This window comes from Streptopelia decaocto (genome assembly GCF_964273445.1).
Source record: "Streptopelia decaocto genome assembly, chromosome: 1".
Taxonomy (NCBI): domain Eukaryota; kingdom Metazoa; phylum Chordata; class Aves; order Columbiformes; family Columbidae; genus Streptopelia; species Streptopelia decaocto.
In genome coordinates this window covers 62,771,702-62,786,202 of record NC_138663.1, presented here as the reverse complement: position 1 = coordinate 62,786,202, position 14,501 = coordinate 62,771,702, and the positions used below count along the sequence as shown (strand labels likewise).

At 41.1% G+C, this 14,501-nt stretch overlaps 1 protein-coding gene across 2 annotated transcripts in view; it reads right to left on the bottom strand.

The window, feature by feature from the left end:
- The window catches only part of TBXAS1 (thromboxane A synthase 1), a 236,937-nt gene extending 222,797 nt beyond the window's left edge, over nucleotides 1-14,140 (bottom strand). Inside the window, exon 1 of one of the 2 annotated variants that reach the window (XM_082045892.1) lies at nucleotides 13,956-14,140. In XM_082045892.1, the coding sequence (XP_081902018.1) occupies nucleotides 13,956-14,053 (98 nt within the window). In that variant the 5' untranslated portion in view covers nucleotides 14,054-14,140. The remainder of the gene's footprint in view (nucleotides 1-13,955) is intronic. The other variant, XM_082045893.1, reaches the window with a different exon arrangement.
- Nucleotides 14,141-14,501: the final 361 nt, after the last annotated feature.

The following is a 14,501-nucleotide window of genomic DNA, read 5'->3' as shown; positions in this document are numbered from 1 at the left end:
AACTAAATATAGTCCTTTCAGCATTATTTATATGTTTAACCCAAAGCTACCTACATGTACTAAGGGACTACTATAACACTGTTCTAAATTATTTTAACAGCTTATTTTAAATTGGAAAATGCAGGTTTTGAAAAACCATTGTCAATTAATTATGATTCCTTAAACTCCTACCAGCTCTCTTGTGTTTTGTAACAATTTGCTCACAGCCTACAAGACAAAGCCTCCAACTTGCTCAGAGAAAGCTCTTGAAACTGTCCAGCCTTTGAAAATACTGATTGATCTTTAAGTTAACACATTGATAATGATTTTGGCCACCGGCTATTTACAAATGCAATGCAATTTACAAATCAAAAAACAAAACAAAACAAAAAAAAAACATAAATAGATCAGCTGCATCCTTAGGGATCAACAGTCATTGCAGCTGAAACATCTCTCAGTGCACTGTGTCTCTACAAACTATTTGGAATGGGAACCAAAATCCACCACATTCAACTGAAAGTCATTAGTGCTTGACTACATACAGTAATTCCTCCCAAACTAAGCAAAAATTTTTTCAGTCGAAAGGCCTTTGCCAAGCAAGGAAAAGACAAAACAGCTACTGCAATGATCCTCTGTGAAACCTTGAAAAAGGACATTTTCTGCCTCAGGAAGTGGTTCTGTGGTATGTCTGCCAACTACAGAGCTAACCAAAACAACAAAGAGCTGGGTGGGTGGACAGGTAGATGGGGACACATATAGGCACACTATTCTATCATGTAAGAGCAATTTCCTATATCATCGCAATTCTGCAAACAGCATCAATATTCTTTTATTCACATAACCAGTGTGAACAATTTCAGAGAAGGATTTGTGGTCCTGCTTGGGTTTCTGTTTGTGTTGCTCTTTTACTTTATCAATAGTACGTTTAACAATATTTTTCAGTCAGAGAATGGACCATGTGAAAGTTGAGAGAGTTATTTCTGTTCTCAGGTAAGAAACTAAAAAAAAAGTAACACCGTTTTATCACTGTTTCAACCAATGCAAGCCAAATTCAGCCTATGAATTTAAAGGGCTTAGACTAGTAAATCAGCTTAGAGCAGTTATTTAGAAGTTCAGAATTTCTTGGATAATGAATGAGACAAGTTGCCCATGTAAGCTTTACTGAAAAATATTTAAATTTTACAGTCAGCTCTGTAACTTGACACAAAATAGTATCACCCAGAAAAACAACCAGCCATTGCCAGCAACAGCTGCGACAAGATTTCTGACTGTTATCCACCTCCATTTAAAGCCAAATTTTCAATAGAACTGAGCACCTAAGATATTTTGCTGCTTTGACAAAAAAAAAAGTCAGCTATGTTACAACGCTTACCTCTCATTTCCTTAAAGCTCTGAGTTTGAGCTCCATGGATGCTACAGGCCTAAATGCTCAGACATAAGCAGATCACTTTGGGCAACACATTCACAAATAGAAGTATTAAAAAATTGATCTGTGTGCACTTGGCAGCCAGTGAAATTTGTATTGACCTTTTGTTGCTGCTCCCTAATTTTACCAGGGCAATTGCACAAAGTAAATGGAACTGAGTTCTCAAACAAGTTTGAGACCCAGTTTTAATGATACAGTAAATGCAAGTTTAGGGCAAGAAGCCTCTGATCAAAACCATCCCAGCCATACCACCCAAAGCAGAGGCCAGCATGGATCAGTAAGGAGCTCCTGTCAAAACTTAGATGGAAGAAAGATGCCTATGTAATGTGGAAAAAGGGACAGACCACCTGGGAGGAATATAAGGAGGCTGTTAGAGTACGCAGGGATGCAGTAAGGAAGGCCAAGCTCCACTTGGAATTAAGTCTGGCCAGGGATGCCAAGGACATCAAGAAGGGCTTCTTCAAGTACATCACCAGCAAAAGGAAGGTCAGGGGAAATGTAGGTCCGCTGCTGAATGACCTGGGTACCCCAGTGATGAAGGGTAGAGAAAAGGTGGAGTTACTGAATGCCTTCTTCCTCCTCTACTCTGCCCTGGTGAAGCTGCATCTGGAGTACTCCATCCAGTTCTGGGCTTCCCAGTTAAGAAAGACAAGGAACTACTGGAGAGAGTCCAGCAAAGGGCTACAAAGATGATTAGGGGTCTGGAGCATCTTACAAGTAGAGACTGAGAAAGCTGGGTCTGTTCATCCTGGAGAAGAGAAGGCTGAGAGGAGATTTCATCAATGCTTATAAATATCTCAAGGGTGGGTATCAAGAGGATGGGACCAGACTCCTTTCAGTGGTGCCCAACGACAGGATGAGGGGCAATGGGCACAGGCAGAAACGTAGAAGGTTCCACCTGAATATGAGGAGAAACTTGTTTACTTTGAGGGTGCCAGAGCCCTGGAACAGGCTGCCCAGAGAGGTTTTGGAGTCTCCTTCTCTGGAGACATTCAAAACCTGCATGGACACATTCCTGTGTGATCTGCTCTGGGTGAACCTGCTTTAGCAGGTGGGTTGGACTGGATGATCTGCAGAGGTCCCTTCTAACCCCAACCATTCTGTGATTCTGTGACAAAAGCTCTGTTAATTCAAATTTGTTAATATGGAAAAGTGAACTTTGAACCAGATCACGTACAGCCTATCTTCTCCCAATAGCATAGCAGAAATGGTATGAATTACTTGTCTTGCACTCTCATTAATTAAATCAAAATTGTCTCATGTGCCTACCTCAGTCCAGATCAGATCTGCCTTAGAGAATGATCCAGTACTGATGGGTGTGAACCCAAGTCCGACTGCCCAAGCGACAGATTCCCACGTGGTGTGGAAAGACTGCAGTTTTTCAAAAACACAGTACAACATATCAACCACAAAATGAAGATATACAAGGCAAAACCAAGGTGGTGTCATAAAACACTTTCAGGGTCAATAGCTAATGTCCCTGTTATAAACATTCTATTGGTTTTACCCAAGGTTATTTCCTTAGCTGCCAGAAGTCATTTGGCTAGAGATGGGATAAAGGGGCTGCTTTGGGCACTGAGTGTGATCTATCCAAGGATCAGATCAGTTACATTCCGCTGTTTATTTAGAAGCTGTTTGTTCCCAGTCACTTGCTATATGTTTATATAGAAATGTATACATATGTGGGTACATACATGTACACTTGGAGGGTGTTTACATAAAAGCTCTTGGGAGATTTTTGAATGAAAAACCACAGTATTTTCCTTCAGGTCTAAACCATACTTCACCAAGAGGACCAGAAGAAGTGTTGCTGAATTTTAATACCTCCTGCTCCTCTGTTAACTCCAAGTTCCTCCACATCTCAGGGGCTACTGAGTATTGATAGCAAAAGACAGACCATTAACCTAGCAAGGCCCCCGGAAAGATAAATACTACTCCCCTGGGCCCCAGTTTAAGAACATCTGGCTTAACCACCATCCTCCTGTACAGAAGCATATCTCAGGAGAGGAAGATGAGCAGAAAGATACTGCTGAGATAAGAGACAACTGCAGCTGCACCTCTGCCAAGGGCTGGCCTGCAACTATGCTCAAGCATGTGAGACCTCACCATGCAAGTTCTTTACCAGCACCCTCTGCTCTTTCCCATTCATGATCATCTTCCATGATGCTGCTGGGTCTCACTGCCTGGCCCCTGCAGCTTTTGGCCGTTCACCTGAACCTCCCAGCTGTTCACCACAACCAAACAAAACCAGAAAAGCAAGAGGTACCATCAAGCAAGGGCTTGCAGCAGGCTGGAAGGGCCATTTCTGATTGCCTTCTACCAGGCTCATTCCTGCAACAGGCTTGTGCCTGGCCACAAAGCTGCTGTGACACCACCAAGGAACTCCTCACTGACACAGGGACATATGCAAGCAAATGCAGGGCAGCAAACTCCAAACAAGCATTTTGGCTGTACCCTCATTCCCCCTCCCCATCATGTTTATAATGCACTCAAACTCATTCAGATTATTTCTGTCCCTCATCCTCCCATGGACAGCAGTCCAAACCCCTTCAGAGAGAGGATGAGGTGGCTGTGACTGCAGAGCTCCTCTACTATATCATCTAGTATTGCTAAGTTATACGCTATTAAGCAACCAAACATCTCAACTCTATCAGTAATCTTATTATTACAGCACTGTAAAAGAAAAAATGAGAGGGTTTTGTTTGGTTTTGTTTTGTTTTGTTTTTTTGTTGTTGTTGTTGTTTTTTGTTTTTGTTTTTGTTTTTTTTTATGATGGAGCTGCCACTGTCTGGAGGAAACCTGTGTTTTGCACACACAGAAAGGCACACACGTATTTCATATGGTGCATTGCAAGCTGCACAGAATTGAAAGCAGCTGGAGGAAAACAGTTATAGAGAAATGGTTCTCCTGGGCATCATCTGTTGATTTGTTTTGTTTATAGAAGGAACGAGATTTTTATCTCTGCTCAAAATATAAAATGCTTCCATGGCACAGAGCTCACTGCTTGGCTACGCTCTCACTCAGGAATGTAAATAAAAGGCAGGGGGGTGGGAGAGGGCAGGGGTGAAGAAAAGGTTTTACTGTACAGAATCCCTAGAAATGTCAAAAATTAAATGGTAAAATGTCCATAGGTGATACAGTCAAGGTTTGAAAGAGGAACTGAATCACCACCTACTGTGGAAGTAAAGTCCACCTCACCGTGCTTGTTAATAGCTTGATTCTACTAAAGCTGAGGAGGCAGGTTAGGGACAAGCTACCCAAATCCCAAGTCTCAAATCCCAGCCTGAGTCCTGGCAGGATGAACACCCACTTAAATACACCAGTCCTTACAAAATGCATGGCCTGCAAAGGCACAGATTCTTATGGTCCTTCCACTACCTTGTGCCCACAATTGATATTCCAAGCTCTCTCTGCAACCTTGCTCTGGGGAGGTTCCTCACTTCTCTGTGCCTGACACCCAAGATCTCATGGTGTCTTTCATTTAACAACAGGGCTCTGTGTCCTAGAAGGACACCAGACGGCTGGTTTTCTACTTAGTTGATATCACTTCCAACTGTATTAAGCAAAAGTCGTATCTCAGGAAAGAAAATAAATTGTGACAACACTATATAATTAACTACTGTTAATAATTTTAACTTGAAAAAGTTTAAAAACATAACTACTGAGAATGGTGTCCAAACTGTGAGAAATTACCTGAAGTCTAAAACTTTCTAGTAGAAAAAGTTTAAAATACTATTCTTCTGAGATCCAAAAGGTTCAAGGTTTGTTGCCATAGCTAGGGATAGTTATCACAAAACTGAGGATCTTTTATCTTTGCACCACCTATTCTTAGCTCTTAAGAGAAGAAGAGAGACAGAAGGCCAGATATGTATCTGGAAGTGAAGGATGCTAAATGTCAGTCCAGCTTAATTAGCCACAGAATGGACATTAAGTCTTTCTGGAACGACCAAGAGGTGTTTGCTCTTCTTAAAGCTGTGTTGTCTCTCGGCCAGAGCTCTGACCTGACTGACTACTGAGGAAATATTTGGGCAACTCAGAGTTCTGTGCTGGGTACAATACATCATAACGTTCAGACACACAAAACATTCCAGAACATTAGTGATATAGTCACTACCCTAATAAAAATATATAGCTTCTCAGTTTTCCTACTGTGAAGCTTATACTGAGGTCTCTCTTGGAGAGGTCACCGCATCTCAACTCACGATGAGCATTTCAGAAAACCTTAAAACTGAGGTTTGTTAAAATCTTTGGAGAGCAAACAGATCACACTGATATTTTAAGAGTTGGAAGAAGGCCCTTGCAGACTTCACCACCATCACTTTCTGTCCCTCATGCTGGTGTGCAACACATTGAAGATCCTTTAGCTGCTCCTTTTTCTCCCAGGGTGGCTATATTTCATGTCGTTCCCACATTTCAAACCACGTGCCTCAATGACCTCTTCATCTTGTTATAGCTCTACTGAGAGGGTGTTTACATAAAAGCTCTTTAGAGCTTTTTGGATGAGAAACCACAAACATGCACACACAGATTACATCAGATTTATTGCTACTGAATAAGTTACAAGAAAACCTAGGGTTACAGGTTCAAAACTCTGCCAGTAGTTCTCATCCAAGAGCATTCATACAGCAGGAGCTTGTGATCATATAGTTACCAATTACCCATCTCCTCTAAAGTTCACTGCCTTTTCATCCTTCCCATACCCCTCAACTCCTAACAAGTATCACAAGGTTTCCACTAGCTGAAAGGAACTATTCTTTCCAAGGAAGTAAACTTCACTTTGTCAACACAAGCACACAGCTACCACCTCATGCCCTGCTCCCAACATACATCTCACTTCAGCTCCTTTCCTCCAGTCTCAACTTTCCCAAACATACTTGACCTCCATCTGTAACCACTCCCTTCAAATTCATATAATATCGTTCTGTTCCCATTCATTCTTCCTAGTCCTTCCCCAGCCATTCTGGGCATCTAGCTGCTTCTTCTATCTGAAAAACATACCAAAATAACAGATTTTGCTCTTTCCCTTGTTTCCCCAAGAACCCCACAGGTCCTGCAGAACCATGAAAAACAGGACTGACCAGGAAAGAAACAACCAGAGGAATGGATATGGAGAATCTACCACATGTTAGATGACCCTTGCATTAAAACTCTAGTATTGACCTGCAAAATCACTTCAGCCATAGAAAATACATGTAAAATAAACAAGCAGAACCTAAAAGAAATTGTTAGCAGTGTAAGCAATGGCACATAAGACAAGGGAATGAAGAGATGGACATTAGACATAATTTTCTCAAATTCCTCCACTATTGCTGGGAAAGTGAACTAAATGTGTTTCCAGACCAAAGCCAGAAAATACTTTGAGCTCTTTCTGCTGGCTATTTCTCAGCAGTTAGCACACACTGAGCTCATGGAACAGTAAACTTCGTTTTCAATAGGGAAAAAAAGCCAAAAACAAACCTAGGGAGATAACAGAAGGATAGAAAAAAATCCATCTAAAGGTTTCAGGTATGCCAAGGGGAACTGATAAAAGACAATCTCTCAATAATATGTCAATATTTTATTTTAAAATTGTTTTCAGACAGCTCCATTAAATACTGTATAAAACTTTCCTATAGAAGAGGAAGGTATGGCAATCAAAGGCATTAATTAGCAGCGAGCCAGAAATGAGGACAAAACACACTGAACGTTATTATTGACAAAGCCTGATGCAAAGACAAAAAGGAGTGAAAAAGAAGAACATGGGCAACTTTCTTTTAATGATGGGAGCAGTGTTGAAGGGGACAATGAAGAGAGAACACCAATTTACTCTTCAGCACTCTGAGGAAGTCTCACCTGTCAAAACTTCCCATTGATTTAACTTTCCATTTAAGAAGGACCACAGCCAGGCTGGCAGGACACTTGGACTGCTATCTGAAAGATGTGGAGTGACAAGTCCTCACCCCTTGGAGCACACGAGGATGCAAAACTAGTCACCCCAATGCAGGGCAGTCACAGGAACTGCCAATACGTTCCCCTGGGGTTCAGGGGAGAGCAGAGTTCATGGCACGGTTTGGAGGAATTACAGCAGTTCTGAGAGGCCCTGCTGAGCCTGGCAGTTAAATGCACAGGCACAGCAAGAGACAGCCCCTGAGCAATGGGATGGAGTACCCCACTGCTCACACAGGCATAGTCTTCTCCTTAAGGAGGTTGTTTACATTGCCTTCTTTCACCATTTAATTTAAATTCCATTTAGTGTACCAGAAGCAGCATGTTAAGTTCATCAGGTTCCTAATACAGTCAGTAGATGGAGGCAGGAGATCCTAGAAGCTAACTCAGAGCACCCAAAATTATTTTGCGAGGTGCCCGAATATCCCCAAGATAAGAAAAGCAACCTGCCTCAAAGCAAACAGCAGATCGGAAGTTAAAACCAAAGACCTAGTCCAGAAGAGCTAAGTGAAGCTCCAGAGAAGACTCCCAGGCAGAAGTTGCCTGGTGGAGAGGCCAGATTAATTCCCCCCTTGCCAGTCTCTCCTGCTTATACATCCCAGTTCAAACCAGACCCAGTCCATCCCAAGCCCTGTGGGAAGGAAAAGCAGAAATGGGATTGCTCAAGGACTGTGTCCAGCTCCTGTTGGTCTAGTGGCATTTGTGAGCACCAGCCAGCTTCACAGCATGCTCCACTGGATACTAGATCTGGAGATGATGTCAGAAGATGGGTAAAAGGAAGCTAACCTATCCCTGTAGGTCTACCTTAATATACTATTAATGCTATAATCTCTGTGCACTTAAAGAAATTGTCCTTGAGGGATTTTTTGGGCAGAGGCATGAAAAGGTTTAGGAAAAACGAAGACCACAAGGAATGAGTAGGCTGAAGATTTACTTTACACAGAGTCGTTAGGGTGAAATGCACCTTCACAAAAGAAGAAAAGGGTCTTCAAATAAACACAAATACAACACTTGAACATAAGAGGTGTCTGAGTTTTGCAATGAAATGCAAGCAAGCAAATCCAAAGCAGCACAGCACGAGAGGCTGAGCTACATTTACCGGGATAACCTGCAATTGTAATTATGGAAGCCTGTTCTACCTTCCCCTCACCAAAAAAAGTGTGATTTGTTGACATAAAAGCAGCATAATCAGGGCACTGAGGGAACTTCTTTTTGGATTATCAAATCTACCTTGTTTTCAAAGAAAGAAAGTATTTAGTCATTTGTGGCGTGGCACTTTTCCAAATTATAGTTCAGTAGCTTACCCTGCTCCTTCTCAGGCTCACCTAGAGATGCTTGATTTAGCTCAAAGACAAGGCCATACACTGCACAACTGTGGGTTCAAATTATGTTTGACACGTTAGTGAGAATTCCAGATTTGCTTCATGTAAAACCACGTGACAAAGGCTACTCTGAATCTGTTAGTTTTTTCTGTCACCAACAGCAATTTACTGATGTTTCCTGTTGAGTCAGATCCTTCTAGCTTTCATAAGCCCTTTGATTGAAGGGGAGGGAAGCAGAGTGACTTCCACTGACATAATGGCCATTTTAGGGAAAAAAAAATAACCAACAGCTGGAGTTAAAAGAATACCAAAGAAAACCAAACTTCCCAGCCTTTTGACCCTGTAAACCTGATGTGGGGTTCACTGCAAACTAATGAGCCTGCCATGAGAGCTGTACTTCTTAATGGGTGTATGTTGGTGTTTCCTACCCAGGCTTCTGTCTCCAGCCACAGTGGTCCTTGTAGCTCTCTGCCTTTGATGGCAGCAGTGAGAGCTGGAAAAGTTCAGGCCTACTCACCCACAGTTGGTGTTCCTTTCAGAAAGGATCCCATTTTCGTACTGCCGGACACTGGATCTGGTTGGAAGCATTATCTGGATGTGTTAGGGAGAATAACCTGCTCACCCTACACCTGCACTCGAACCATCAGCCTAACGCTCTAGCAATCAAACATCTTTTGTAAACACTGAATTTTTTAGGAGGAAGAAATGGTGCAAGATCTAGTTTTAGGTGGCATCTAGTTGGAGGAAAAAAAAAGGAAATCTATTTTATCTCACTTTTGCCTAACTCAAGCTCAAGTAGCAAGGTTCTGCAAAAACAGAACAAAGTTTTACTTGGAGACAGCTATCTCTAAACTTTCTTTTTCAGAACTCTTTCAAAAACAACAGATGTAAAATAATGCCAAACAAACAATAGTATTGAAGTCACCTGTATCAAAATACTATCTGTCCCAAGATTAACTTCTGAAGTGGTCTTGTACAGGTATACTATCAAATGATGAACTCTAACACGTTGTCCCCCACTTCTAAGTACCTTCTGTATCTAAGTGTAAGCAAATGCCTAGGCTTAAGACTAGAGGCAAAAGTTTAGTTTTCATTCTTTTTGATCAGAGACTGCAAATGCTTTGGGTCAGGATTGACTTGTTGTGCAATAGGTGGACAGTATCTAGATCCAGTGGAACCCAAATCTCTCAATCTCTCTATACATTTCTGTAACACAAGTGATCATTAACACTACTTCAGTGTAAAACTGGCATCTTCTGAATGATTTAGCTTTTCAGAAACAGACAAGAACACTGCTAGTATGTGTTTTGCTATGTTTGAAAGCATGCAATTAGACATGTATCTCACAAACATCAACAAACACCTCCCATCCAACCTCCATATTTCTAAAAAAACCCAGGTTTGTTTAGACAGGGGTTGATAATTCAGTTTGAACACAGGTATCTGAATGCTGTGACAGCTTCTTCATAATGTTAAGCTTATGGTACATTAAACTTTAAAGCAAGATAAGCTCCTGCTTTCATTTCGTCAAACATCTTCTCAGACAGCAAAAAGAAAGACACAAAGCAATGTTTGCAGCTACAGCCAAGCACGGGATACCCATCTCAGCATATGTTTAAAATGAAAATGAACGATATGTTGCATAGATATACTACTGTATTTTTAAATAGAGAATATCACTGGGATTTGTAAATCTTAACCTCATTCCTCCCTTAAGTGTTTGTTTTCATTTTGTGCCTAAAAAAACTCTGAGATTCACAGAGAATAAGTAAATAGATAGCAGTCCTTGAAATTGAGAAAGCTCGCTGAAAAGAAACTGCTCTGATAATCAGTTTGGCTATTAAAAATCGCAGTGGGTGGGGGGGACATGGGCAAGAGAATTTTAAGAATAGTCCATGTTGTGCCACTGGTATTATTGAATTTTATGTATTTAGCCATATTATGCCTTTTTGTAGTCAGTAAAACAGTAATTTCACTGTCATAATAGTAATGAGGTAGCAAGAGACATTGAAGAATCCATTATAGGAGACCCGCAAGAAGAGACTTTGACCTACTGAGAGCAAGAAGTAAGGATGGGGAGAGGAGTAGACAACTAAGTCCTTCAGGAATGAAGGACAGCAAGCAGACTTGAGCACATCAGTTAAACTGACAGATTACCAAAAAAGACACCTCAGGTTTGTTCTTCCCATTTCAAATCTGAAGAGACTATGTACCCAAAAGCTTATCTTTCTACTCCCAACATTAAATCAACTACCTTAAAAAGCCTCTCCTTATAGCTGACTTAAGGTCATGTGGAAGATAAATACTGAGAGATTACAGTCACTGAATTTTCACCTGATTTAAAATTGACACAATACACTACATGCATCATCTCTATATTACACTGATAACAATGCATGAGATGTGCTATTAGAGGATTTGTTATAAAGAGTTATCGATTATCTTTATTGTACCAGTCTTAAAAAAAAAAGGACCAAATCATCCAAGTTTCCTCCTAAGACCTATATATTTTCTAGAAGTTTAATTTTATGCAGCTACAGGCTCTCCTCCCTTTCCCGATCAACCCTTGCTTCATATGACCTCACCTTACCCAAAAATCTGAAGAGATTGGTCTTATCACAACTTAGCAAGATACCACCTGCCAGCTGAACTGTGATAAATCACAGCTGGCCTTACAATACACATGCTAACAGTGACTGAGGCTGAGCTGACAGGCAGCAGCTCAAGGCTTTCATTTAAACCACAGAGTTCCCCCATCCACCAAAACCATGCTAAGGAAACAACTCAATAACATACCAGTTGCCATCATCATGTTGGTATTCTAGTGTTCATTAGATCTATCGACTCTTTTCTCTACCTGCAACTGCCTTCTGTTTAGTCTGTTTTAGAGCTAACAAGGTGGACAAGCCGCCTATTCTTTGTACTCACACAACAGTTCACATAAGCTACTACCATAACAACATTCACAACAGCAAATATTCATTCCTCTCTTCCCCCATGACTGCCCTTCTGACATGATACAAAGCTGGCAGAAAAAGATAGAGAAATAAGAATTCAGAAGCTATTTAAAAATGAGAATAAGGCTTAGAATGAAAATGTCAAAGGAACTTGAAGAGTTATTACTTTATTATTACTCCTGCCATAAATAACACTTGTGTTTTCTGACTCCTGGAAGTGTCAGACAATTGGGTATGCAATATGATTGTAATAAAAACATTCTCTATAATTAGGGATGTGCATTTCTATTAGCAACCCTTTACATAGCCTTTAAATAGCTCCTTGAACCCAAGGTTTCAGCCATGAATAAAGGAAGCTATGAGCATGCATTGGGTTTTACTCATTTGTTTAAACAGACATGCAGTATAAAAAAAATAATATAAAAAACAGACTCTCAAATGAATAGGTTGACAGGTTTGAACAACAACCACAGCACTTGCAGATGTGATTCACACCATTAACCTTACAGGTTCAGTCATTCCATCTTACTGAGATAAATGGATCTGAATAGTTTAGCCACCAGGTAAACCTACAAATAACCCACAGATGTTGCCCAGTATATTTCATTAGAAGTTTAAGAAGCACCCTCCTCCATTGGAAGAGTGACTCATAAGCACCTGTATCTAATAAGCTCCTTAAAATCAACCTGTATTTGTAGATCAACAAGACTGGTTAATAGTAACCATTGCCAGGTAAGAGTATAAAACACTTTCCCATTTAAAACTCCAGCTTTCCTTACTTGTTGCATTCACAGAACTCATCTTCAACCAGGAAAGCAGAAACACTTAATGGTGTATCTCTACTGTAAGGCAATTTCCCACCTCAATCCTAATTTAGACTTTCTGAAACTTATATGGTAGGCACTCAATTCAGCAGCTGACTGTCCACAGCCAGAAGCCTAGTTTAACTTTGACTTCAGACTGCAATTAGAGCTAGGTTTGTTTATAGCAAGACCAAATTCTGCACTAAACTGCCGTGCCTTCACCTCAACGGGAAGAACCACCTTCCTCAAACAGAACCAGAAAATGAGGCTCTGGAGAAGCAGGCACCAGAAGGTACCCTACATTTACACGGAGCAGTTCCACGCCTTCAGGGACCTCAGGACACATTGACATGCACTATATGGAAACATCAGGCCCTTCCAGCAGTCTCACAGGTGGTCAGATCCCACCAGCAACCTGCTGCACTTCTGAACTGTGGGTGTGCCTCTGCACTCACCCTCATCCCCATAAGCTTACAGAGATCAGCAGCTAAGCAGCATGGTTTTACTGCCATTTTATTTCCCAGTAAAATTCAAAGGAATTAGAACTTGGATGTTTGTGATGATCAGGGCAGATCTTATTAAGAAAGCTGGCTCACTCACCTACGCGATATGCCAATGCACATCAAATACGGGCTTGACTCTTTTTCAGTCTCTCTAGACCCTCCCTTGACACACAAGGAAGCTGAACAAAGTTCAACAGGGTCAAAGAATGAAGAAATATGTGCAGAAATGATCTGTCACTTACACTGCTATAACAATTGTGCTAACCTGAAGCTGACATCACTATTCTCTTCTAGATTAGCTTTGGGTTTTTGTCAGAGATTCTTTTTCTACCACCATCCCCGAAACTTTTCCTTGAGCACACATACAAATAAGAAAAAAACATTGGTTTACTGGAAGGCAGGATTTGAAGAGGTATTCAAGTAAAAACAGTCAGAAAAGCACTCCGAATTGGGTTAATTTAATTTCTGAAATAAATTATCCAGACAAAGCATTGTTGTTTGGGTTTTGGTTTTGTTTTTTTTCAGCATAGCTCACTGCAATGCCTACTGTGCTAACCATTGCAGCTACTGTTATTCTGATTTGTATCCACTACAAGAGAGCAAATTCAAACAGCAGTTAAAGTGTCTGTACGCTTAAGCCAAGAAACCTGTCAAGGAACAAGTGTACAGCATAGAGATCTAAGGCAACCCTGCAACAAGTACTCAATTTCTTTCTGACCAGCACTAATGTTCCTGCTGCCTACAGAAACTAATAAGAAACCAACAATAGTAAGCTCTTAATTTTGAAGACAATTTTTGTTCGAATCTTGTTGGTAAAGCACTTACAAGAAAATATTGCAAAGAGAGAATTCTCTAAAAGGCATTATAAGTTTTGTCAGTATTTGTTTCAATCTCTGCATCCAAACCAACTCCCTCTTGCCTGACCCTTCTAGCCATTTATCTTCCAGTTTACCCTCACAAATAAAAGACTCTACAGATGCTGGAGGACTTTCTGGAGGCTTTGTGTCCAATATGCAGCCCATATCACCTTTGTCACTTACCAATACAGCAAGACCAGGAAGACTGCCAGCAAAGCCAGGGTGACCGTTGTACTATTAATTTCTACGGAGACAAATGCCAGGAGACCTAGAGGCTCCATTTTCCTCCACCGCAGCTCCTGCTTTGAGTGGTGCGTGTCGGGGAAAGTCTTCACAAGAGCTGATAAAGCCTCCCACAGCTATATGAAGAACATCTGCAACAAAACAGGAACCAGGAGAGCAAAAATATATCAAGTGCAAACTGCAAACCTTTCCTGTTCTCATCAACTGCACGCTCTGAGGGAGAACTTGAAGGTTCCCTGAATGGAAGGATGTAGCAATTTCCCCCCTCCCACTGTTGTTGACTGTCATGCCACTAAATATTTACATACCCACCGCTTGAGACATCAGTGCTGTTGAATAGGTTTTTAGACATCAAGTACAACAAACTGGGGAAAGTCAGGGTGGGGGGGGAAGAGAGGGAGAGAGACGCTGACCATGGTACAGGTCATAGAAGAAGAATATAAAGACCCTTCAGTAGCACCCTGGCACACAGTGTCATTCTCTGAA